Here is a 26,397-nt window from a genome sequence, read left to right on the forward strand (position 1 = left end):
CAAGTAAGTCCTAAAAATAAAAAAGGGGGGCCTATCAGAAGATCAGTCACACCTACCAACATATTTTGGGGCGTTGGGTAGGTAAACGCGCAGGCTAGAAAATGTGCAAAACCTGCTATGAACCCTGTTAGTGCACCCCCCAGGCTGACTGTCTAATCACCTTTTGGTCACTTTGGAGCTCCCGGCAGCGTTTTTAGATGTCAACCTCACGGAAAGCCCAAGTCACGGTATCTTAATAAGGTTTGAACGAATTACCTGGAACCTTGGCTTGTAGCATGCAATCGAACAAATTTAAAAACCGTGGTTGTCCTCAGAGAAAGTTTGGCAAATGATACTTCTGAAGACTCTAATGCCTATGTCTCCGGCATCTTTCGATATACATACATCATTTACCTAGCTCTCTGGGTAGTTAAGCTGTTCTTCTTTCATCATTATTGCTATTGAGTATATTTTCGGTATACATTTGCATTGTCTTTCCCCCTGAAATTTTATAACCTGTAACTTGAACCTACGTTTACGGCCTTATAGCAAAAATCTTGAGGCAATATCCACGATGGCCTTCAAATTTGTCTGCGCTAACTGGGCCCCCGGTAACAATGATTGTAAGCAAGATGGCAAATATTCTTGCAAAAACTGTCGTCTCGTCGTGGTAAGTGAAGAGATTTGCTTATCATACGGGCTTCTTCGTTATTTCTAAGTGATGTTCCTGTAGTACTGCGGTCCAACATGCCAAAAGTCACACTGGAGCTGTCATAGACCAGATTGTAGGTCGCCGTTAGGTCGTGAGACATGGAAGCCTGCCTGGGTTGCAGAGGACCGAGTGCCCGAGTTTATGGGTGGTGGCATAGGGGTGCAATTCGGCGGTAAAAAATACCTATGGGGAAATATTCCTGCCCTCGACATCCTCCGACTTGAATCAAATGAAGGAAAGGACTATGCAGAAAATCTATGCTTACTCTTTGCTGGTGGGTTCTATTTTTCTTGGATCCCCACTCTCCTTCTATGACTGGATGTTAACAACTCTTCTTCAATAGCTTCCGGAGACCTTAGAAATCTCATTATGACGATCAATGGACTTCCCGACACCTACGATCACTCTATCGATATTACCCTCAATGACATGGATTTTGATATTGTAGCTCGCAACATAATCCTGCTTCTTATTGCTCTGACGGTCGAGCAAGTCAACGAGGCTGCTGACTGTATTCTTCATCTCTGGTACTCAGCTCATATCCGTGAGGCTCATATTGACATCCTTGAATCTCGTGTTCGCCCATTGATCGAAGATGTCTGCAACAAGATCAACGATAAATCATCCAACGGGCTATTTGGAAAGACATGGAAATTTAAGCAATCTTCCCTGAGAGTCGTTCTTGAGAAACCGTCATGGATCCGCCTTGCATCTTTCGTTAATAGACTAGACCGGGTTTCCAATGAACAAGCGAAAAAGCTTCGCACAGATACTACTCTGGCTGAGTCCAGAAAGGACTATCGGGATCGCCACATGTGCTTTTTACCAATCTCCTATCGGATACCCTTCGTCAAGTTTAGGGAAGACGGTATTTTACTACCATTTGGACAACCCCGCCATGAGTTCCAGTTTCCAAACCCGTGAGTTAAAAGAATATTCGAATTGATAGTATGCTAACTAATATTAGGACATTTTTCCGAGATGATGGTTCCTGGAATATGAAAGACAGTGCTGACCCCCTCCACGGATGGTCCCTGGAGGATGTTGTGAATACATCAAGCGGACCTGCAGAAGCTGATCTTTACGGCAAACTCTTCTACTACGTCCGTGAAGCTCTCCAAACATTTCTCCTTCAACTCTCATCGATGAATGCTTCATTAAATTTGTTTCAGATGGACGCATCTTTGCTTCCGGAGCACCTCGAGAAAGACAGTTTCAGTAGAATTGAGGTAAGCCATTGGCCCACCTGTGGGTTACTGTATACTACTTCAGCCAAAATTGGCATGACATCTATTCTGGGTAATAGCCTTATTAACTTCATTCAGGTCTCTAATATTTCCGATTCGGGCTGGTTGGGAATACATGGAACTCTTGGCTTGATTATGCCATTACTTCAGTCCCCTCTGAAAAATCCTCATGCTACTCTCATAACTCTCTTTATGAATGCTATTGAGGAAAGTATGACTGACCAAGACAGACTACGCAAAGCGAGCTGGGACAGTCCGGCAACAAAGACACTGATGAAATACCTACCTCCAACTAGACGTCTGAGCTCTCGGTATGACCCTGACATCATTAAATTCAACTTTTGCCGGGAACTTGTCACAAATTACGATGACATATTCAACCAGTGAGTGCATGATAGATAGCGAATTGCACGTGCTATGGAACGAAGCTTATCTGGGACTTTATATAGGTATCTCCGAAAGTTGAAGGTCTTCGAATTTGCCAGTCTTTTTAATGTGGAGATGAAGAAAAAGCAGACTATAATGGACAAGTCACCTTACAGATTAAAGCTGCGGCCTGGCCAGCCAGGGGCACAAGATGAGTTTGAACGGCAACTTGCCTCAGGATTGACGGGGAAAGAACGCTATTTGGAGTGGAGGAGAATCAGTCTCACTGCCAAACAGCCCTTCTAGAGCACTAGGCCACCTTAAGGGGTGCTGCCCTTGGAGGGTTAGGGCCACTTGGATATATGGAAATATCATTATACATGTTCAATCGCTCGCCAGAAACTCATATTGCCACTTTCAGGTCAACATGAGACACTCATCTCTTTGTCTTACAGCCCCGCGCCAGCCCGTGTGCATCTGTCGATAATCGGGAGGGCCCTGCCTCCAAACCTCGTGCACAACTTTGATCTCGGTCCTTGCCGCTTCAATTCCATAAATTTCGACTCTTGCGTACCACCTCCGGAAGCGCTCCTGGTGCGTGGGCTCAAATGCCTCCGTGGCGCCCATGAATGCAGGCCAAAATAGTGGAGCAGCAAGCACCTTTGCCTCTGCCTTAATTTGTTCAATTGCCTCGATGCTTTCTAGAAGCTTCTGGGCATACTGGCGAAGATAGCGATGGCTCAGTAATCTCACGCCTTGAGAAAAGAAGATTATGAGAGCGTTGATAAATGCGCGCGTTTGATGGTAGATTATTGTAACACTGGTTCCTGTTCTGGAATCTTCCGGTCGATTTAACCACTCCTTAAGGAGCCAATCCATAATATTCTGTTCGAGATCGTCGCATGTTTGAACTAACGGCTCTGGAATGTTCGCGGTGTCTGAATTCGTGCGATGTAATGTCACCTCCTCGATAACCTCGATGGTTTCTTTCAAGAGAAGCAAAATACATTGAGGAATGCCGTAAATGCATTCATATGATTATAGGCCTGGCAATGGGCTTCCATCCATTTCCATATCTCCGGCCATGGGTATAGTAGAAGAGGGCATATCCTCTTCATCAATGGGGAAATGCGGACTTCTGACCACTGGCTGCGGGCCAAAGGTCTTACGGTAGCCTAAAGATGGTGAAAATCGAGAAACACCAATTCGAGTAGTTCTCACAGCTGTGCTCTCGTAGACCACTCGCAAGTGAAGGTATATACGGTGAAGAGATTTCGTTCTCCGTGAAAATATGGACTTTTGTATATTCATGTGACTGATCAGTTTCTCTGCTCCGTCTAGGTGGACGCTGCAAGTACTGGTATCCCCTGACATTACCTGAAAGATGGTTGTTAATATGCCAATCAAAGAAAATTACGACAGGTAGCAATGGACATACATTAATTGTAACCATAGACAACATGGTCTTTACTTCCCCGGCGCAGCTTCCATTCAGCTTAGGAGAAGGCCATTCATTCATTTACAAGTATACCATCAAACCAAGTCATAGCAATCCATTGTATCTCATTTTCAAAATAATTAATCGCACAAACATTTAAAGTGAAGCTTTATAAACTACATTGATGTTGCCTGTCACGACAGTCTTCATCTGCAGGTAGTCCTCTATTCCATACTTGCTGCCCTCACGGCCCATCCCAGAATTCTTAATTCCGCCGAACCTGTCAGAATCAGATGATGTTAGAATAGTTACTTGACTCCGTGATAAGCGAATTGAATAACTCACGGCTAGCAGCATCAGAGACAACACCAGTATTGACAGCCACCATGCCAAACTGCAAAAGTTCCGAAACTCTATTGGCTCGAGTACCATTTTTGGTGAAAATGTACGATGCAAGGCCCACATTACATTTATTTGCAGTCGCGATCGCTTCATCCTCAGTATCAAATGTGAAGATCGGTGCTACAGGCCCAAATATCTCCTCTTTCACCACTAGCATATCAGCGGTGATATTGGTGAGAATCGTGGGCTCGTAGAAATTCGGCCCTAAATCGCAGCATATTTTGTCAGTTCAAATTCAAAGTGTACATAATGCTTCTCGAAAATATATTACTTACCAAGGTCCTATCTCTTCTTCCCGCCGTTTTCCACTTTCGCGCCGCGGCGAGTTGCATCATCTACAAGACCAGCAACTCTTTCCACGGCTGCGGGTGTCACCAAAGGACCATGAGTGACATTTTCGGAAAATCCATTTCCAACCTGAAACTGGCTCACTGCGTGTCTCAGACGATCAATGAATTCGGGATAGATGCCCTTCTGGACGAAGATACGATTAGCGCACACGCATGTCTGCCCTGATCACTTGAATTTGCTTGCAATGGTGCCCTGGACTGCCATTTCAGGATCGGCATCATCAAATACAATGAACGGTGCATTGCCACCTAGTTCCAAACTGAGCTTCTTCAATGTACTGCTTGGTTGATTCATGAGAAACTTCCCAACTCGTGTGGACCCTGTAAAGGATATTTTGCGAACAATATCAGAAGAACACAGAGTTTGTCCAATTTCGGGCGTATTTCAAGTGCAGTCACGCTGTTAATGAGACACCAGCTGGGACTCCGGCTCGCTCACCAAGCTTAAGCACGGCATTGGCTGTAAACGGCGTCTCGCCAGCAGTCTTAACGACTACTGTGCATCCAGCGGCCAATGCAGGTCCAAGCTTCCTAGTAATCATAGCGGCGGGGAAGTTCCAACTGTATTTTACAGGATCCAATATTAGCTATACAGTACTGGATAACTAAAGGGAGTGGAACGAGTACTCACGGTGTGATAAGTCCGCATACACCAACAGGTTCCTTCAGGACAGAGACGCGGAAGTTTGGCTGGCTGTGAGGAATGACATCGCCATAGACTCGCGCCGCTTCCTCAGAGAACCACTCGAGGAAGCTGGCGGCGGAAATAACCTCGCCATTTGCATCGGGCTTTGCCTTTCCGTTTTCCCATGTTATGAGTTTGGTCAGATCTTCCTGGTTCTCCATGATCAATTCAACCACCGGCGAAGAATGCGGCCTCGGTTACGGTCCACGCGCGAGCGCCATGCGGGCATTGCTGCTGCCGCCGCTTGAATCGCCTTATGCGCATATTTCGAGTCAGATTCGGGACATGATCCGATGAGAGCTCCGGTCGTGGGATCTATGATGTTCAGAGGGTCGGTCAGAGATGGCTGTGAATGCTTCAATCTCGCTTCCAATCTGGACTTTCTTCCTACCTGTGACATTGAACCGCTTGCCAGACTCAGATTCAATCCATTTTCCATTGATGTAGTTTTGACCGATCAACAAGGAAGGATCCTTCAACTGAATATCGGAGATAGCCATTTTGATTCTTGGTTCAATTTCAAATCGTTTCATTCGTAATATGACTCCAACAAATCGTAAAATTGGCTCGTTGGTCATTTTAAGACAGCATGCCCGGCATTCTGGCCGAACTTCATAGATCGCAGGACAGGTAAGTCACAGCGCCAGAGGTGGCACCTGGATGCCGCTCTATCTTCCCCTCTACTGATTGGCGTGTGGATCTTCTGCGGGGTGAACACCAGCGGGTGGTTTTCTCCGAGACGATGGCAGTCAAGAGAGAGAACCGTGAACACCAAGGATCCACAGTAGAAAGCAAGCTCAAACAGGAGGAGTGATAGTTATCTCCACGATGGTAGCTCCCCGCTCACTTCCAGGATGGAATATATAGCCATTGACCCAAAGGTTGTTTCTCTCATCACTCTTTCTCTCCCGTATTCATCTCTATCCTCAATCCAACATGCCCAAGATCGTGGAAACAGTTGATCTATCCAACACAACCAGCGCCTACTATGCGCCAGCCGTTATTTCTCCATCCAAGCTGATCCATGTCGCTGGCCAGCCTGGGAGCACGAAGGATGGCACCGTACCGACTGATTACGAGTCACAGATCCATCTCGCTCTCCTAAACCTTCGAAAGCTCATTATTGCTGCGGGCTCCTCGATTGAACACATTGTGAAGCTGAACTTGTATATTGTCGACTACGATGCGGGCAATCGCAAACATACTCGTCACATTCAACGATTTCTGAATTGACACCGTCCAGCAATTACCTTGGTCCCAGTCTCTAAACTTGCTGTCCCCACATGGCTGTTTGAGATCGACGCCGTTATCGCTTTGCCTTCGCCTTCGCCTGTCCCCGCTCTTGCTGCTGCCACTCATACAACCGACGTTATTATAATTGGGGCGGGTCTGGCAGGCCTAACCGCTGCTCATTATGTTTTGCGAGCGGACCTCTCCTGTGTTGTTCTTGAAGGACGCGATCGTGTGGGCGGTAAAACCTTGAGCAAGCAATCAATGATGGCAGAGGCACGATTGATTTGGGAGCTGCTTGGATTAATGATACAAACCAAAGCAAGGTTTATGCTCTGGCAAAACGCTATGGCGTGGACCTCATTGAGCAAAACACTCAAGGAAATGCTGTTTTGGAGGATTTTGATGGGAAATGCACTCCCTTCGCTTATGGGGAGCTACCTAAGGTAAGATCATTCCTCTCCAGAAAGAAAGAACACAGACTATGGACGAATACCAAAGGCGTTGTGACATAGTTCGATAAAGCTACACAGGATCACATAGCAGAGATCCGCGATATGTGTGAGGCTGATTGTCAAGCACTTGACGCCTGGAGGCCTAAAGGCACAGGCCTGGATTCCGTCACATTCGAAGCATACCTCCGATCTCGTGGAGCCAAGGAAACCGCCCTGGTTACTGCTACAGTCTGGACTCGGGCAATGCTCGGGCAGGAACCCAAGGATATTTCGGCCCTCTATTTCTTAAACTAATGCAAACCAGGTGGTGGTCTTCTACAGATGCGATCTGATCGAAAAGACGGCGGTCAGTATCTAAGAGTTCGTCAAGGGACACAAGCTTTCGCGTTAGGCCTCGCTTCGTCCCTTCCAGAAGTCATCGTGAAGCTTTCCCAGCCTGTTGATTCGATCGTTCAAAGCTCCGACCGGTCGGTCAAAGTCCAAGCAGGCGGTATCGTCTATGGTGCTAGCAAGGTCATCATTACCATCCCCAGTCCTTCTCTGAAAAACATCTCATTCCACCCCAAGCTTCCTCCCGCAAAGCAGGCATTCTCGGAATCCACCACTTATGGCTATTACCCGAAGGCGATTATGGAGTTCCGCTCACCATTCTGGGTGAAGGCAGGCTTCTGTGGCCTCGCGCAATCCTTTATTGGGCCTGTTGGTGTCGTTAGAGATAGCTCCATCCCAGAATATCAGAAGTATGTTCTGACATGCTTCATGGGAGGTGATCCTGGTCGAGCCTGGGCAGCGCTACCCACTAAGGAGCGTGAACAGAGCTTGTTGAAGCAATTGAGCAAGCTCTATGGTGTCACGAATATAGATGCGGAATTTATCCAGATGACAGCATACGAATGGGTACAGGATGAATTCTCCGGCTGGGGATGCCCCTGTACGGCTCTCACTCCCGGTGTGTTCGACACTTTTGGGCCTGATGCCTTTGCGCGAAAATGCTGGCAATCTGCATTTTGCGGGTACTGAGACAGCGGGAGAATGGAAGGGTTACATGGAGGGAGCAATCCGTAGTGGAGAGCAAGCGGCGGCAGAAGTTGTCAAGGCACTCGACACTGGTTTGACTTCTCAACTGTAGAACATTGGCACCTCTGATGAATAGACGCTGTACAGAAGCCAAACAAGGAATTCTTTCTAGATATTTTGTTCATATTTGACTCGTTGGTAATTATTTGGTGTGGAATATTTCACAGCACAATCTATTGGAACTCAATTCATTGTGTTTTTCTTGCCTTTTCGATTCAACTGACTATCGAGGCAGTTTTCTTGATTCGTTGATTTGTTGATCAAGTCTAGCGTAAGACAGAACTCGCAGATACGGGGCCCTAGATTTGGGGCTCGCTCATCAACTCCGATTGCCGTCACTTCTTCTGAGTCGGAAGTCTAGAAGCTGAGCCCTAGTTAGATAAACGCTGCTAGGTGCAGGCTGCTGTGTCGGTTGCTCGATTGGTTGTTGGGGAATATGCGCGCCATCAGATACGGGACAGGACTTGGGATTGGCGGTGGTGCAGGTGGCCCTTTCATAGCCCGCAAGTTCAAGTTGTGGACATCGATCCTTTCCTCGGCGAAGAACATCGCGATGGTGTGTGCCTTACACTTGTTACCAACCATGTCGAGTAAGACATTGTACGTGGTGTGCGGTTCCTCCTTAACCTTAATCTTCCGAATGAGTTTCTGGCGATCGTTCGCGTTTGAAATCTTTGGCCTAACAGATCTTTTGCGTGACTCGACCGATCCACGTTGGCGTACCTTCCTACATGTCGATACGATAAGTGTTCTTGGGAGATCGGGGAATCGTTCGTGTATTTGTTCGAATGATCATCCAGCAATATCTTTGAGTGTCGATATCCGTAGACGGGTTTGAGGGTCCAATTCACAATTTCGCTGCCGTCTTGTGGTTTCAATGGCTACTGGAAGTCACGGTGTTGGTGGCGCGTCCGCGATTGGGGGAGTATGATTTGTCGGTTCGAATGCAGTTTGAGATGTTGAGGGATGCATGGTTATGTATTATTATATCAGCGACACTTGAGGCGCAGCTATTGTAGACATCTAGCCATAGATAGCGCGTTTCCCCTCCGATGCTGTACAGAGGACTTCAAATAATCACTTTCAAATATTTCGGGCATCCATAGGCACCAGCATACAGCGATGGAGCGTGCGCTGGCCCGTGCGTGCTACCTAATGTTTCTAGGGCGGTCCAGATGTCATCTCCATCAATGTGCACCATACAGGAGAAGCTGGCAAATTTGCAATCAGAAAAGACTGGAGAAGTCCGTTATATGCACTTTCTTGTGTATTTTTCCAAGTGAGAGCTTCTGTAGCCAAAAATTTATTCATACGCGCATATCAGACGTGAAGTTAGTATGTGGGTGGCTATTGCTATACGGTATGGTATCTATATATATTTCGAGAGTGATATCGCACTGCGCTCTTAGTTTCCTACCTAGCGGGCAACGGCGTTAGTTTGAAGAAGTCACCTGGGCAATCTGGAAAAAAGGTACATATAAACATAAAGATTAAATTTCGAGCACTGCATGTGAAGATTGTTCGGGTAACAGGCCTTGAAGTAGTTGGGAGTAAACAATTTGCTTATTGACAAACGAGGATCCGCAGCTAGATTCTCACTCATATGAGACTTCTTCATATAACTCAAAATTTGGCCGATGCAACATCTACGGTTCTATAGTGTAGTTGGTTATCACACGCGGTTCTGATCCGCGTGACCTCGGTTCGAATCCGGGTAGGACCTTTGATTTTTGCCTTTACTGTAATCTTTTTGCTTCTGTTCCTGATGTAAAAAGAAAAACAATTTTGGCAATGCTGACGGGGTGAGCATTGATGCCGGGTAATGCGGCACAAATTTCCATGTGGTGGTCAACCCATTTGTATGTAGTAGGGCGATGCGGGTACGCACCACAGTGGAACTGCACGCAGTCTTAACCATTATTCTTGCCATTCTGCTGGGAATCTTCCGGTGTGATAATTTCGCTAGCAGCATTCGAGCCATCATTCGTGATTCGGACTCGACGCTCAAAAATACACAGACATCTTATCGTGCTTCATCTCGAAATAACAAGTATGACGGAAACGTGGGACGAACTGCAGAGGAATGAAGATCAAGACCTCTTTTATATGCTCATTCAATTCTCTTTTATTTGGTCTAGATGGCTTCTCTTCTTGACTTCCACAGCAATTCCAACGTTATATCTATAGGCGTTTTGCTTCAATCAGACTGTAGATCGATCCCACCCAGATGGGTAGATAGATAAGACAGATAAGACATAGAAGACGATACGAGATGTTTAGCCCCACTTTCCTCGTCTATGATTTTTTCCCTTCGAATAGCCTCAACTCCTGCCAAGACCTCATCACTGGTTCTATAGTGTAGTTGGTTATCACACGCGGTTCTGATCCGCGTGACCCCGGTTCGAATCCGGGTAGGACCTTTTTTGCCTAACTTTTTGGTACTGTTTTGACCATTTTGATACCTTTCATATACTAAATCATTTTTGTCGATATTAAGCACTAAGCTAGCCTCTTTTGACCCAAAAACTTGCGTACCTTCGAATAGCCAAAGAATCTCACGCCACTTATCAACTGGTTCTATAGTGTAGTTGGTTATCACACGCGGTTCTGATCCGCGTGACCCCGGTTCGAATCCGGGTAGGACCTTTTTTTGCTTCCTCTTCGTATCACCCAGCCTATCTATTCCAACACTACTTTTGTTTCCAGAGTTAACATGGCGCATAATAACACCCTCCCGCCATATGTGGCTTCAAGCACCTCGAAAAGGGACTCCCGTAGTAGCAAGCCTCTAAATCCATATACTCCCTCCGCTGCTCCAAACAAAATACAACCTTACAGCAGGAGAAATCGCAGAAGCATTCGTCTTGTCCATGTCAATAGTAGGTAAAGAGTAGATCCTTTCTGATGACCTTGGCTGCTGCCGGCGTAGAATTTATGTATACTATAGAGCACTTATCTAACATGTTCACTCTAGTGTGCTGATAACAAATTCAGTCCTGGAGCCGCTGATCAAATGATAATCACCTCAGAGTATATGGTATTATCTGTAGTATAACTATATGGAGGAAGACTCGGGACGGGTATGTTTGCATTGTTTGTATGTTTGTGCGGTTTGACCCACTCTCGGATGCAGGCCAATTAGATGATTGGCCTGGAGAGTGGTATCCGCCTATATATATATAGCATAGCTCTCTCTCTTCTTTTCCTTTCTTTAACGTTGTTATTCGTTGTTCTTCGTACTCTTCTCTATTCTAGTAGATTATAGGTACCTTATTATATAATAACAACGTTCCTCTTCTTTTTTATCCCATCTTTTTAGATAATAGACGGACTACGGTGCTTACTTATACGACTGTTACCTATTATCTTTTACTTTAAACTAATATAATATTACTAGTAAATATAATAAACCGATTGTCTTTGCGTCGCTGATAAGAGGTAGGACGCTGAGAAGATATTGATGATAACTGGTATACTAATGCTGCTGGTCATAGATCGATAACTAACTAGTATATTGATACTACTGGTTAGCCTAAACCGAACCCGATACTAAGGTGTTGTAAATTACTAACCTTTATAGGACCGGATATAGTAAGCTAGATTATAAAGATAGTTAATAAGCTACTTGTATGGATCTAGAATAATCCTGAAACAGCCTGGAGGATAATAGTGTCTAAGTGGAATGCCCTTAAATAGTTGTAGACTATCCTTAAGGAGATAGAGTTAGAGCTATAACTAATGTATACTAATTATATGGTCCTCTAAGAGGAATTGTAGAAGATATAGGATAGATATTATAGTAGTAACCACTTAGCTAACTTGGTTAATAATCTTAAGAAGGAGTATTAGAATATAAAATAATAGCTTAAGTTAGTTAAGAAGGAGTGTAATACTCTTGTGGCTGCTTTTTATCTTCTAGTCTTAACTAAGCCTATAGAATATATAGTTTGGATAACTAAGTATATTTCCTCTACTTCTGTGTCTCTCTCTCTATTATCTATAGGCCTAATATAATTGAAGATAGTATTATCTAAGCCTAGTTTGTGATATACTAAGAAGGTTGTTGATCCTACAATACTGTCGGACGGAAAGGAAGTCTGCTTTAAGGACTAGGAGGATAGGATCCTAGATAAGTTAGAGTTAAATACTAATTATTATCTAACTAAATATTATTGAATAGTATATCTAAGAGGTTGTTATAAAGAGAAGACCTTATAATATATTAACTTTTAGATAAACTATATATCTATGACTACTTACTAGAATGTCTGCTAGGTCCTAGACTATCTATAGGGTATTTTCTTAGATCTGAACTAGGTATAGCTAGCTATATTGGAGTATAAGATTCTTAGAATAGTGCTAGTAGACGATTTTAAAAACTTCCTAGCTTTATTTTCTTAGCTTATAGAGGAGATATATTGCCTAGAGAAGGTATGAAGATATGATCTATACTTTAAACTCCTGACTAAGATCTAGAACTAGGTTATAATATTGCTTAGTTGTGATGGTTTAATAGATAACTTTGTATAGGAGTACTAGCTTATGGTGAGTTTTATCTCTTAGTAATAGAAGTTCTAGAAGATTTATAAGAAGGATATTAAACCTTCCTTCTCTCTTGTAATATTGATAGTAGTAAGGATAGTCTTAATAGCTGATGTGGATAAGATGAAGGCTAAGGATAAGTAGAGCTGGCTTATAAAGCTAGGGTTATACTTTATCTATAAGTTATTAGACTATATTAGTAGAAACTACCTTACTAAGGTTATTATAAAGACTGTAGTAGTGGATACTCTAGTGGATACTCTAATAGATAATAAGGATATGGGAAAAGACTATGTCTAAGAGAAGTCTTCTTCTTAGGCTATATATTAATATGTGGTCTGTTAGAGGTAACTAGGAAGCTAGTATATAGAGATAGTTTGATAATAAATCTTAAAGTTATCTATAATTCTTTCTCTATGGATTCTAAGGTATTAGTAGATAGTAGAGTGAATGTATATATAATGATAGATGAAGGGTATTGCCGATTGTTAGATATACTAATGTGGAAGCTGGCCGATCTAATTGATCTGATAGGCTTTGATGGTAGTCCGGCACTATAGATTATAAGTTATGTGATACTTAATATTATAATTGATAGCTGAGAGTAGTAAGATCTCCTATTTTTGGTTATGAGGCTGGTAGGTATAGATCTGATGCTTGGACTACTCTAGTTCGAAGAGGTTAGTGTATTGATCGATTGTAAGAACCGATGTCTTTGCTGGCTGTCTTACGAGGCTTTGGTAGCGCTTATTACATCTGAGCTAGTAGTATTAGTTGCGTCTAGACCAGTGAGGCGTATGTATAACAATTACTATCAGACTAATATAATGGTGAAGATATATTGGTCTCTAGTGGACGAGAGTTACGATTATAGACTACCTAGGGTGAGGCAGACTTGGCTTACTATACTAGCGGGCTTCTAGATTGTGATTGTGGGGGCTTCTAGCTTCTATTGGTATTAGTAAGAGAAGGGTATAGAGGTCTTTATATCTAGTCTCTAATAGATTGAGAAGGTACTAGATAAGATAGAAGATTTAGTGGAGCTGGATAATATGAAGTAGAAGGTACTATATTACTATTATAATTATATAGATATCTTTTTGAAAAAGATATTGGATGTAATATCTTTATATTATAAAGGGGTAGACTATAAGATATAACTAGAAGGGGAAGGATTTAATCCTAGATACTGTTTTTTATATAAGATATTAAGGGAAGAACTTAAATTCTTGTGTTAGTATATTTATAATAATATTGGGAAAGGGTTCTTAATACTAAGTATAGTATCTTTTATATTACTAATCCTAATTATATATAAGCTAGATAGTGGACTCTAGTTCTATATTGATTATTGTAAGCTGAATATAATTATAAAGAAAGATAGCTATCTACTTCTTCTGATTAATAAATTAATGTAGTATATTGCTGGAGTAAGGTACTTCATAAAGTTGGATATTTGGTAAGGGTTCTATAAGATTCGGATAGTAGATAGATTGTAGGATTTAATATCCTTTCGGTTATAATATGGCTAGTTTAAATATATAGTGATATTGTTTAGGGTGATAAATAGGCCTATAACCTTTTAATAATATATTAATAATATATTGGCCGATTATCTAGACGTCTTTATAACTGTGTATATAGATAATATCCTTATCTATAGTAAGATCCTTAAGGAGTATATCTAGTATATATATTATATACTTAAGTACCTATAGGGTGCTGGCCTCTAGGCTATTTTATATAAGTATGAGTTCTATATAGAGGAGACTAAGTTCTTAGGCTTTATTGTTAGTGTCGATAGTATATATATAGACCCGGATAAAGTAGTAGTTATTAAAGATTGGGAGACTCTAACGATAGTATGGAGGGTGCTATTGTTCTTAGGGTTCTATAACTTTTACTAGTGATTCGTGGCTGATTATAGTAAAATTGTGTGTCCCTTATATTATTTAATATATAAAGGGATACCCTGGTCCTGGACGTTGGACTGCTAGGAGGTATTTAATACTTTAAAAGCTGTGATGGTAGATATACTGATCCTATGTTATTACGATATATCCTTATTGATATATATAGAGATAGATATCTTAGATAGTATAATAGAAGGAGTATTATTGTAGTTGTATAAGGATGACTTTTAGTATCTAGTAGCTTTCTTCTTAAAGGCTATATAAGCTATAGAGCGGAATTACAAGATCTACGATAAGGAGCTTCTGGCTATTATCCGTGTGTTATAAGAATGGAGGCCTAAGCTGTAAGGTATTGGCTTTGATGTTTTCTTTGATTACTAAGTGTTGTAGTGGTTTGCTATAAAGAAGTGTCTTAATGTATGGTAGATCCATTGGATGTAGGATATAGCTAGTTATTAGTTTATAATCTAGTATTGACCAGGGAAGGCTAATGTTTTAGTTGATGTGCTTTCTTGGAAAGAGACTCTTCTTGGTGCTCTTGAGGAGTAGGTGGTGCTTCCTCCCTGATTCTAGACGAAGCTGGTACTCTCTCTAGTCTATACTAATATGGTTGATTGTGTATTAGTATCGAACTGTGTGGATAAGAGTCTATAAGGGTTGCGTGATTGTGCGATGTCTGTGGAGCTGGGTGATTGGTCACTTAGTGAAGGGCTACTACTGTCTAATAGGAAGATAGTAGTGCTTGACGAGGGCGATTTATATATATGGTTATTAGATGAGATACACTGTTAACTAGGCCTTGTCTATCCTAGTATAGAGAAGATGAAGCTTCTGTTGTCCTGTTAGTACTATTAGTCTAGATAGAGTAAAGATATGGAGTGATATTATAATAACTGTACGATATGTAAGTGTATGAAACCTTGGATAGATTGAACTCTGGGGCTTCTGAACCCTTTATCTATCTTAGAGCGGCCTTAGTAGAGTATCTTAGTTGATTTTTATACCTTACTGAAGGATAAAGTAGGGTATGATGAAGTTATAGTAGTGGTAGATAGGTTTAGTAAGTGGATGGTTAGTATCCTATATTACTATAATATTGATACTTATAGTATAGTGTGTCTATTCTATGATTATATCTTATATTAGTCTAGCCTTCCTGATTTAGTGATTAGCGATTGAGGACCATAGTTCGTGGCTGATTTCTGGGAGGAATTCTGCTGTATTCTAGGAATTAAATAGAAGCTTTCTACTATATATTATCTGTAGATAGATAGTTAGATGGAAGTAGCTAATTACTATATAGAGTAGAGGCTATAACTATATATAAACTACTATTAGGATAACTAGTTAGATTTGCTTTGGTTAATTAACTTTGTGGTAGTGAATATACTGAGTGTGACCACTGGATATTTGTCTTTTTTTATTAAATATAGGTATAAGGTGCTACTATTGTTTAATTAGATATTACTTAAGAAGGATTCTCTAGAGAAGAAGGCCGGATAGGGGGTAGTATATAACCTAAAGTTGGTATAGGAGGAGGTATATTACTTGATATCGGAGGTTTAATTATATTAGAAGTTATATACTAATTGATCTTACTAGTCTGTTAATTTTGATATTGATGATATAGTCTTCCTATCTACGAAGTATCTATACTTAGAGAGACTGTCTCGGAAGTTATTAGAGAAAGCTCTTAGACCCTTTCGAATTACTAAGAAGGTAGGTAATTCTTATTATCTGGATCTATTGGCGGAGTTGTAGAGTATTTATAATATATTCTCCTCTAATAAGCTATGACTAGCCTTATATATAATCCTATTAATTGGCTAGATCCTGGATCTACAACCGCTAGTAGAGGTAGACGGTAGGAATGAATAGGAGGTTATAGAGGTGATTGATTTATATCTTTTCTGTAAGAAGATCCTATAATACCGTACTAGATAGGTTGGTATCGAGGATAATGTATAGTATCCAGCTGGTGATTATAAGAATTCTATATGTGCGATCCTAGAGTTCTACTGTCGATACCCGTTGAAACTGGGGCTATCTGTGTGTCTACCCTATTGGATTAAGGCTGTGGAGTAAGATAAGTTTGCTGTTGATTATATAGATGATAATAGAGCTGGTTAATTTTTTTTCTTGTATTTATTTGATATTTTTAACGTTGATGCGGTTAAGGGACTGCTTGCATTTTAGGTGGGAGTGATGTAGTATAACTACATGGAGGAAGACTCGGGACGGGTATGTTTGTACTGTTTGTACGTTTATGCGGTTTGACCCACTCTCGGATGCAGGCCAATCAGATGATTGGCCTGGAGAGTGGCATCTGCCTACATGTATGTAGTATAGCTCTCTCTCTTCTTTTCCTTTCCTCAACGTTGTTATTCGTTGTTCTTCGCACTCTTCTCTATTCTAGTAGATCATAGGCACCTCATCACATTATCTTTTCTTTCAACACTAAAACCGAGTATACAGGCTCTAATAAATAGGTGGAAGTTTCAAATGATCCTTTATGATGAAGTCAGCTCAATCGCCCCTTATAATTTCAACAAAACCAACAAGATACTTACTATCGATGCAGCGATTTAAGCCAAAGAATTTAACCGCACTTGCCAACGGGCTTGTACTGGGCGATGCCACATGCACCACTGCAGCATGCGGCGTCAGAGCCACAAGCAGCGCCGGCTATACTCACGATACACATTAGCAAATCTATTGACTCTATCTGACAGTGAACCTTGAAACCAAGGCCATAGGTTTAAAAGTAAGGGATCAATACCAGCGAGGCAACGTTTCTCAATTGGCATCTCGGTAGGACCAGCAACAGCGATGACAGCGAAGAAGCCGGCAAGAATGACGTTGAAGAACTTCATGGCGATGAAAGTTGGAATTGAGAGTTTATCAGAGTTTGATTGATGGATGGTTGATGTTGTTCTTCGAGGGACACAATGGCCCTATTTATACCATTTCCTGCCCTTATTTTCTTTCATACTTGATTTATACATCCGTAACATCCCGCGCTCAAATTATTGTAAGCTGGACCTAGTGTTCTGATTTACCTGAAAAGGTAGATTATCTGATGGGATTTAAGGGTTATCTGATCGTATTGGCCAATGGGAGACAGAAACACCAATCAAGCCCACAGTCCTTGTGGGCCACTCAAATTGTAGATGGGTCACCTCGCAGTGCAGATCTGAGATGGGGGCTGCGAGGAGGATCCCAAATTCTTCGATAAGTCCGCTGATCATCGTATGCCGATCTCTGCCTTGAAAGAATTTTACGCAATACACTATCGCTGTAGCTATGGGGTAGCTTTTTCATTGTAACAAGAAATATAACACTGTTATAATTAGTCGGTATTCATATTGATATTGCAAAGATCTTCATCGACTAAGCTTTGTAGTACGGCCCGAGGATGAAACATGGATAGTGCGATCGCACGAATACAAAAATTTGCGAGATGAACTAACATACACCGTTATATTCCAGGCTCTCGCATAACAAGCTACGCTAAGCAATCTGGGCTGATCTCCTCGCTCTATTTTCCTAATGGAGCCCATGTGGGTTTACGTGGAGCTAATACCCGATCCTTCCAGAAGTGCCGATCTTTCAGAGTAAAATAGTCAACAGTGGCGCATTGGCATTAGCATAGATCATCGTTACAACATTGCAAGGCGCCATTATCCCCAGCCCTGGAGACATGAATACAGTTAAGTTGATTTTACTGTATAGCAAAAGCTTTGGAAGATTGTTCACGAATTCACACAGGCAAGCATTTTAGAGTAAGTAAGAAAATAACTCAATCGTAAGTTGGGCGGAATCTTCTACCGACTCCCCGATCGAAATCCTTTTAGCTATTCTATCAGGCATGAGCCCCATGCGAGAGAGCTAATTAGCTCTAGAGGTGGACCTTCTGCCAATTGATCTCTTCCCTTGAAATGAAAAGCAGAGCAAAGCAAAGCAAAGGTAACATGGGAATCCGGTCAATCAAAAAAAAAATTCCTTCGAAAATGTAAAATGGTTTCTCATAAAGTGTTTGTGTTCCTAAAAATGTTATTATACTTGTGGTTTGATTTGTAGTCAAAGATGATGGAATTCTTGATTACCATGTTCCTACAGACCAAGCGGAGTTTTGACCCAGACATCCGCCCAAGATGAGACATTATTTTGCGGCAAAGAGTGGTAACACTCTGGTCCGTTACAAGATTTGAGTGACTACAGTCTCGCAGATTTACTCTATGTTTCCTGAACTCTGTACTTTGAATTGATTGGTTTAAAATGAGCACAATATACCCGAATCCTATCTCCAAAATGAGCAGACGCGACTAAGAGGGAACAAAAGACTGGAGAGCTGAAATTAAATAGATCAAAGAAACTTAAATTGATTACCATTCTTTGGCTGCCCTAATGCTGCTGTATAGATTTCTTCATATTCACAGTGCAATATCCTAATATATGATCAGGTAATCTGGCATGCTTTGAGTAAATTTATGGCTTGAAAGAAATCGGGTATGACTATTGATGCCCCGGGTCAATATTATAAGCATGACTTTGAAGATGAGAATAGAAACAAATAAAACAGTACCAATTGCCACCACAATGAAGCGAAACCCTTGAAAAATCTAAGTCCATGGATATTGTAATTATGATAGTATCTCTATGTTGATAATAATAATACAGTATAACAATGTCATCGTCTAAGTTTGAGATACCAAGATACCGATTTAAATCCTTGAAACGTTTGAAAACGTTTGATATCCTTTGTAAGGGTCGAAAGTGAGCTTTGAGTTTATGAAACCTCGCCCGCCGAGAACAATGAGGCTTTGTGTTTGACATGAAGCAGAAAAAAATAAAGCAGCTTATTTGTTTTGCTCTGTCAATCTAAATTAAGATCTTTTAGTTTCGACAGACGACTCGTTGAATAACTTAAATACAAGCCCTCAAGACATGATTAGGCACTCAAAATCACAATCGAAAGCATCAAATCTCAAAGATATTTTACTTCTGTCATCAGCCCCAGACCATTCTATAAATACTCAATCAGTTTGTGATCCCTAAAATTGCCATATCTTGAAAATGGCTTCAACCCAACAAGGTACAAAGCGGAAACGCTCTCCCCACGCTGATGGCAACAAAAGACCTGCTAAGAAGGCTATTAAGAGGGGTCAAAGGTCTGACACTGTGAATTTAACTGGAAAACACCGGGTAGAGGGTATGGAGGATCTTCCATCGAGTCTTCGACGCAAAAATATTGCGGAGTGTGTTGTCGAGTTTATAGATGAACTTCAAACAGGTGGCGATGATTCATTAGCTCCGAGAGAAGTTGGCCCTCCAACCAATCACACGATTATCAGGTTGATCTTCCAACATGAGGTCCCAAATAATGCTAGTTATGCACCAGCTGGCTCAAAAGGGGTTATATTGCATTTTTAGATTTCCCTGGACGTAGCACTACAAAATGTGCGAAGGGTGAGCTTGTAGTCAAAACTTTCAATTATGAGGGATCGCATCGAAACGCTGTCAGAATTCTCGAGCTTACCATTCAACCTCGCCCGGAAAGTTACACTTCCAAGAGATATAGGACACTCAGTGAATTTCTTGATGTGATTTTTCTGAACAAAATGATCCCATGTGGATTTAACAGCGAGACAGCTGTGGCATATGGGTGCAAAGACTTCATGTGAGTTTTGTTCCTTTTTTGCATGGCCAATAAGAGACAAACAAGTGCATTTACTGACACATATTATCTAGTTCACAATTTCTCTATCGTTTGAGCGAGATAAATATCATAGATATTCCTGAAGATAGCCGAGAGCGCGTATACAATTACTTTAATCATGCTTATGGCCGAGGGGAAGATGAAGTCTATCGTCAGCCAGTTGGATATGCGTGTTTCAATGCTGATTATTATGAGCGGCATGTGAGCATAGAACATGTTGAGTATCATGGGAATCGTGAGTTTGTCATGTTTATTATCTTTGATTGTATGAAGATTCGGGCTAACAAATGACTTTGAAACAAAACAGGTATTAATCTTGATTCAGACGAGGCGAATGAGCCTGGTATGGGGGGGGGTCACTGGACTACATCGGGGAGCAGTGGAGATAAACCTATACGGAACGAAGAGTAGTCCTTATAGTGGAGAAATTTGGATTGATGCAGAGTGGTAGGGAGTAAAGAAGAAAATATTACGGCAATCAAGTTATGATCTAGATATTAAAAATTTTTCTAAATCAAGCATGTTCATCTTTGCTACAATTTCAACGCCTGGGTACGTCATAGCTCTTGTACCCAGGCAGTTTCAGGCTTCCAGCCCTGGAGGCGTGGCCAAATGTTCTGTTGGATGAAACAGGTTGGTTATTATACAAATAAAACATCATGAGAGGGTACAGGCCAGTTTCAAATTGTCCATAAAAGCAGAACCAGAGTAGCTCATTCCATGTCTACTACACCTGCGCCCCAAGCTCTCTTTGCTTGTTCTTTCCTTCCCCTCTTCCATGTAATATTACGAGTAATACAATTTCAACACTAACCCTATATGGCTAGCTCCACGGCAAAGGAAGATCACCGCCTCCGCCTTTCTGCCCCGTTCAGCGTATCCCACCTTCAGTCATTCTTGCCATCTCTCTGTTTATCTAGCCCATAGCCTGACTTGTATCGAACAAAGATTCCTGGATACTCATTCGAAAGCACCCCCAATCCCGTGATGCTTGTCGCATAGCCCGTCAGAATGCCTCGGAAGTTCGTCTTACACTTATGGAAGAGTTACAAAACCAAGGAGAAAGAGGTCTTCAAACTGGTATTTAATACCCACCGGCCAATGATCTCTGTTGTACAGTTGACAAAGGAGCTGCGAACCTTTGTAAAAAAGAAGCCCAAACTGAAGAAGAGGGTCTGTGACCTTCTAAAGGAAGCCATGTACTTTCGACAAAAATGCAAGGAAGAATATGTCATTACTCGAAATTATGCCCAGAAGCGGGGGGAATGGGAGCTTGTGTCATATTACGACGCCTCCATTGAAACCCATGACCATTATCTCTTTCATATGCAAAGGTTTCTTGACGAGCAAAAGCGATCTAAAGTTGGTCCAGCGCCGCCCGAAGCAATAGTCGAGCCATTGCATGATATCCAGGACGCCGTGGCTCCTGATCTCCTTGTCTCCCTTTCTTTAGAGAGGCAAGACACGTGTCGCACATCCGTGACAAAGCCACCTTTGAAACGGGATGAAAGGCTGATTGACAAGGAAGACTTCCAAATATTTTGCAGTATGCTTGGAATTTTGCTTAATGATATGGTCAAGATGTGGGAAGATGTGCTAGAAAGTGGGGCCAACCCCTCAGTTTCAGATACAGGTAAGGAGATCATCTGTACCAATAACCGTTATGCCTAGGTACTGATATTTCGACATCATAATAGTCTCGTCGTGCATATACAACGAGGTACATTCATACTTGGCAGAAGCGCTATTACTTGCACCTCATTGGTTCGATATGGAATTTCTCATAAGCCAGCAAGATCTCTTTCGCGAGGAGTTGATAATCATATCTGGATATGTTCGGCACGCTGAAGGAAAGGATTTCGACTTTTTAACCAGGTGAGTCAACATGTTGAAGAATCGACATCAGACTTACGATAATAGGAGATTGGATCTTTCTAACGGACATTAGAATCATTTCGCAAGGTCTAAAGATTCCACCCAGTATCCTACCACCCTTCATCACTAATCTATATGAATCAATTCGATATATCATGATCGGAAAAACCCCAGCGTTCCATACCTTCCAGTGCAGCATGTGGCTGTATATACTACGCAAAGTTGACTCCATTCAACAGACAAACAAGCAAAAATTCGAGAACTTGAAATCAGACACCCTCAAAAAACTGGGATATCTTGGTGGCGTGATGAAGCACCCCGTGGTTCACCAATTCATGCTAGGTGACATCAACGTATTTTGCAACCAAGTGGTAAGCTTCCAAAGCTTAATTCCTCAATTAACATGCCTTCCGATGATTTGCACGATATCGATGTGGATCGAGATCCATTTACATGAAGTCTTTCGACCGCTTTTAGAGAGACCCTTAATTTGTATGACCGCACATCTCTACGTATTTATGCGACTATCTAAGACAATCGATCCTATTGCCCGCCTCGAAGTCTTCTGTGAGAAGCACGGGAACATGCTATTCTGGAATAATCAACCAAACAACGAAGCTGAATGGAATGAATCTTTCCTACAATGGGCGCTTCCCCGATCTCCCCAGAAAGCTAGCACGATCGCACGGAGAAGACACGAGCGAACATATAGTCTATTTAGACAACTGGCGCAAAACAAGTTCCGGTTAACTTCGAAATTGATCAAAGATTTGGATGATCAACCGGAGCAAGGCATCTTCACCTCGTTGAAATTGAAACTGGATCAAGAAGAATCACCGATGGATACATATCTCCTTTATAATATTCTTTGTGAGATGGCAAAGGAAGGAGAAACAGTAGAGAATATGACCGAAGAAACAGCGACAGCTTATCTCTCCAATATCATAGCGAAGGCCCGTGGGGGCTCCAGATCAAGATCGGAGGTTGGCAACGACCGAGCCAGGGACTTTCTAGCAGAAGCCTCTTCTAGATGGATGATACAAGAGGCTGTCGGAGTAAAATGAAGATTCCTATTTCCTGCTCCCATCGAATTCTGACGAAGAAATGACCCTGCTCTTGAAACGATAAGCGAAAGAAATATTCAGGCGAGACAGGTGGCATTTGCATACAAAATTGCAAACCGAAAGGCTTTAGTGCTACCTAGACGAAGCGAGATAGATTCAACTACTGATGGTTAATATTGAGGCTTGGGTGGAAATGAAAGGATCTTAAAGGCTGTGGGCACCTAAGGAGGAACAACTAAAAACCTCGCTTTCTCCAAAAATGAACGCGATCGTACAAATGGCGACAGTTTTTGGTAATGGTAATAGAGGGTTGGCTTGCGCGTGGTCAGGAGAGTCCGGAATGTGTTATTAGTACTACAATATTCAAATGAGTGAGATCCTTTGTCATTCAAGTTCATGATTGATGTGGGGGTCCTGTGGTGATTTATAAATAGCAATAGTAGGCTATTGAAAGGTGATCAATAAATACAGTGAAGAAATCGAGGCCGAAGGTAGATTTCGCGTTGCGCAAGGTTATAGCTGCCACCCATGGTAGATGTATTGCACGGAGCGGTTCGCAGGGCGTTTTAAGATAAGGCACAAATGAGGCAGCAACTTGCTTACTAGCGGAATGACTATGGGCGGCGATTATATCCCGTCGATGTTGATTGTGAAGACCCTGACGTCGAAGTTGGATAATAGCTACGTTTCCCTTCCCAGTCTTCCCATTATAGGAGTCCATCACATTTCATAATGATTCAAGTTGAACCAAAATCACCAATTTGGATCTGCAATGCATACCACGCATTTTATCTCGTCAAGTTACGAGCTCCAACGCCAAACACATCACTAGCAACCTACCCCCGTCGTCCCGCAAAGTGCTGAACCCACCACGATATTAACAATGTCTACAGGGCATGTCAACATCATTGCATCCAATGCCGCAGATCAATACGACTTCATTGTCGTCGGAGGTAAGAGCCGGAATACTAATGAGGGTTACAAAGCTTAATGTTTGTAGGGGGCACAGCTGGAAATGTGATAGCTGGTCGGTTGGCCGAAAATCCCAAAGTGTCAGTTTTGATTATTGAATCCGGTCGAGGGTGAGTTACTGAAGCCATGGCCTTTAAATGACAGCGACGTTTTTAACAATTCCTAGGGACCCAGAGAAGGTTCCTGAGATCACAACCCCAGCTCGAGCTTTCGAAAGCCGCAATGGTCCAAATGATTGGAAGTATAAGGCGACCTTAATCGACCGTCCTGATTATACTCGTGTTGAGAAACCAAACAATCGAGGCAAGGTCCTTGGCGGCAGCAGCTGCCTCAACTACTATACATGGGTTCGAGGCAGTAAGGGGACATTTGATGAATGGGAAGAATTCGGTGGGAAGGGATGGAATTGGCAGGCAGTGAGAGATTATTTTGACAAGGTGTGTCCATTGCGACTACATTTGTTAGCCAATTCTAACTTGACAGCCCGCGACCTACCCTGACGATGACGATAACTATCCTCATGTGAGAAACATTGGCCTGGGAGGCCCTCTCCATATTGAGCATGCGGATCTTGTACCCGAGCTGCGACCTTTCCGCGATGCTCTTCTCAAGGCATGGAAGAGCAAAAGCCTTGAAATCAACGATAACATATATGATGGAACGATGAAAGGACTGACGCGTTGTATAAATACCATTTACAAAGGTACTCGTTCCTCGAGTTGGTCATTCCTTGTCGGAAAGTCCAATGTTCATACTTTGTCATCATCTCACTGCAAACGCTTGATAGTCAGTGAGGGCCACGTCACGGGGGTGGATATACAAGGGCCAAATGGAGAGGAAATCTCTGTTAAGGCACGAAAGGAGGTTATCGTTGCTGCTGGAGTGTATGAGTCCCCGAAGCTATTGATGCTGTCAGGCATCGGCCCTGAAAAGGAGCTCACTCAGTTCGGCATCAAAACCCTCTCCAACCCCCCCCCATGTTGGCCAAAATTTGCTTGATCATCCTATTATACCGCATGTATTCCGCTTGCATAACGGTTTGGGTTTGGATGATCACCTACTTCGGGCGGGGCCACAAAAAGATGGAGCAGTGAGGGTATACAACCAGGACCACTCGGGACCTCTGGGTAGTGGTCTCTTGGAATTGGTGGGATTCCCACGTATTGACGAACGTCTCGCGAGGATCAAAGAGTACGTAAAGGCAAAGCACGACAATGGTGGAAAAGATCCGTTTGGACCAGCAGGGCAGCCCCATTTCCAAATCGGCTTCGTGGTAAGTATTTGAGCGTTGAATTCCTGATGATCAGTGTTTAACTAGCAATATGACAGCCTATGTTCTTCGATGCATTTCAATGGCACTTTCCTGTACCCCCAGAAGGAAGTTGGCTCACAGTGATCGTTGACTTGCTGCGCCCCGTTTCAAAACCAGGTTGGGTGAAGTTGCGATCGAGTAACCCGCTCGACGATCCACACATCAACACAAACTATTTCAACAACCACCTCGATGTGATATCTTTGCGAGAAGGCATTCGATTTATTGATGATGTACTCATGACCGGCGAAGGCTTCAAGGTTATAATTGGTGAAGATTATACCTGGAAATGCCGCGGAACTCAGATGCAGCAATGGACAAGTTGATTCTCGAACGATCGCAAACTGGATTCCGTATGTGTATCGCGCACATCTTCTTGTACAAATACTTAGTGACTAATGTCTGAGTACAGAACCTTGTGGAACTTGTCGCCTCTCAAAGGACGTCAAGCAAGGCGTCGTGGATGGGGAGCTGAAGGTACATGGCTTCAAGAACCTTCGAGTATTTGATACCTCAGTTTTCCCTGTCATTCCGGACTGTCATATTCAGAATGCGTCTATATGGTCGGCGAGAAAGGCGGGGACCTTATCAAATCCAACAGGAGGACCTTTTTTAAAAGACTTCCTTACATATGGGTATTCTTAGACACTAATTAGGCCCCCGTAACTTGATTTGCGGTAGCAACATTAGTGCTTAGAGAGATGGCATGGGAAAACTTGAATTAAGTTTAGGCAGCATCATGGAACTATCAATACTTCATTGTAATCTTTGCTGACCCAAGGAGGTTTCGCTGTATGCTTGATATCGTTGCACCCCAGACGGAGATGAGCCATCGACTTCATGACTAGTTAACTCTAAAGATACCCGGGCTCTGAGGGTCATCGGAGGGTTTGCCGTAAAGCAACGACGTTTTTTCATCAGGCCATACATCGCCCCTTTCATAGACTGCCTGGGAAGTCATATGCTTTGGCCGGAGGACCTTTGTTGTATGCGCCGTCACTCCGTTGTGCATACTATTTATCCACGTCAATCTGAAATTTATTAATTATCAATCCATAC

At 42.5% G+C, this 26,397-nt stretch overlaps 10 protein-coding genes across 10 annotated transcripts; 5 read left to right on the plus strand and 5 right to left on the minus strand.

Moving 5' to 3' along the window:
• Positions 1-611: 611 nt before the first annotated feature.
• Positions 612-2,610, plus strand: N7478_008105 (DUF4470 domain-containing protein; the record flags this gene model as incomplete). The annotated part of the gene is made up of 6 exons (XM_056924319.1): positions 612-649; positions 769-965; positions 1,035-1,611; positions 1,659-1,920; positions 2,017-2,321; positions 2,388-2,610. 6 exons carry the CDS (start codon positions 612-614, stop codon positions 2,608-2,610), a joined length of 1,602 nt encoding a protein of 533 aa, XP_056777045.1.
• Positions 2,611-2,721: 111 nt separating this feature from the next.
• On the minus strand, positions 2,722-3,183 carry N7478_008106 (transcription factor domain-containing protein; the record flags this gene model as incomplete). The annotated part of the gene is made up of 1 exon (XM_056924320.1): positions 2,722-3,183. One exon carries the CDS (start codon positions 3,181-3,183, stop codon positions 2,722-2,724), a length of 462 nt encoding a protein of 153 aa, XP_056777046.1.
• A 159-nt stretch (positions 3,184-3,342) lies between these two features.
• Positions 3,343-3,766, minus strand: N7478_008107 (uncharacterized protein; the record flags this gene model as incomplete). Its single annotated transcript, XM_056924321.1, has 2 exons — positions 3,343-3,681; positions 3,743-3,766. The coding sequence occupies 2 exons, from the start codon at positions 3,764-3,766 to the stop codon at positions 3,343-3,345; spliced, it is 363 nt and encodes a 120-aa protein (XP_056777047.1).
• A 132-nt stretch (positions 3,767-3,898) lies between these two features.
• On the minus strand, positions 3,899-5,679 carry N7478_008108 (uncharacterized protein; the record flags this gene model as incomplete). The annotated part of the gene is made up of 6 exons (XM_056924322.1): positions 3,899-4,022; positions 4,084-4,348; positions 4,934-5,055; positions 5,126-5,328; positions 5,388-5,494; positions 5,571-5,679. The coding sequence occupies 6 exons, from the start codon at positions 5,677-5,679 to the stop codon at positions 3,899-3,901; spliced, it is 930 nt and encodes a 309-aa protein (XP_056777048.1).
• A 436-nt stretch (positions 5,680-6,115) lies between these two features.
• On the plus strand, positions 6,116-7,884 carry N7478_008109 (uncharacterized protein; the record flags this gene model as incomplete). Its single annotated transcript, XM_056924323.1, has 5 exons — positions 6,116-6,386; positions 6,441-6,650; positions 6,704-6,855; positions 6,925-6,970; positions 7,169-7,884. 5 exons carry the CDS (start codon positions 6,116-6,118, stop codon positions 7,882-7,884), a joined length of 1,395 nt encoding a protein of 464 aa, XP_056777049.1.
• Positions 7,885-8,316: 432 nt separating this feature from the next.
• Positions 8,317-8,526, minus strand: N7478_008110 (uncharacterized protein; the record flags this gene model as incomplete). Its single annotated transcript, XM_056924324.1, has 1 exon — positions 8,317-8,526. The coding sequence occupies one exon, from the start codon at positions 8,524-8,526 to the stop codon at positions 8,317-8,319; it is 210 nt and encodes a 69-aa protein (XP_056777050.1).
• An 8,469-nt stretch (positions 8,527-16,995) lies between these two features.
• N7478_008111 (uncharacterized protein) lies at positions 16,996-17,269 on the minus strand (the record flags this gene model as incomplete). Its single annotated transcript, XM_056924325.1, is given in 2 exon segments — positions 16,996-17,081; positions 17,092-17,269. 2 exon segments carry the CDS (start codon positions 17,267-17,269, stop codon positions 16,996-16,998), a joined length of 264 nt encoding a protein of 87 aa, XP_056777051.1.
• A 2,203-nt stretch (positions 17,270-19,472) lies between these two features.
• On the plus strand, positions 19,473-19,829 carry N7478_008112 (uncharacterized protein; the record flags this gene model as incomplete). The annotated part of the gene is made up of 1 exon (XM_056924326.1): positions 19,473-19,829. The coding sequence occupies one exon, from the start codon at positions 19,473-19,475 to the stop codon at positions 19,827-19,829; it is 357 nt and encodes a 118-aa protein (XP_056777052.1).
• Positions 19,830-21,126: 1,297 nt separating this feature from the next.
• On the plus strand, positions 21,127-21,786 carry N7478_008113 (uncharacterized protein; the record flags this gene model as incomplete). The annotated part of the gene is made up of 1 exon (XM_056924327.1): positions 21,127-21,786. The coding sequence occupies one exon, from the start codon at positions 21,127-21,129 to the stop codon at positions 21,784-21,786; it is 660 nt and encodes a 219-aa protein (XP_056777053.1).
• Positions 21,787-23,937: 2,151 nt separating this feature from the next.
• Positions 23,938-25,664, plus strand: N7478_008114 (GMC family oxidoreductase; the record flags this gene model as incomplete). The annotated part of the gene is made up of 6 exons (XM_056924328.1): positions 23,938-24,007; positions 24,055-24,136; positions 24,193-24,463; positions 24,510-24,910; positions 24,972-25,299; positions 25,356-25,664. 6 exons carry the CDS (start codon positions 23,938-23,940, stop codon positions 25,662-25,664), a joined length of 1,461 nt encoding a protein of 486 aa, XP_056777054.1.
• Positions 25,665-26,397: the final 733 nt, after the last annotated feature.

Source organism: Penicillium angulare (assembly GCF_028827245.1).
Source record: "Penicillium angulare strain IBT 27051 chromosome Unknown utg000005l_segment0_segment0, whole genome shotgun sequence".
NCBI classification, from domain to species: Eukaryota; Fungi; Ascomycota; class Eurotiomycetes; order Eurotiales; family Aspergillaceae; genus Penicillium; species Penicillium angulare.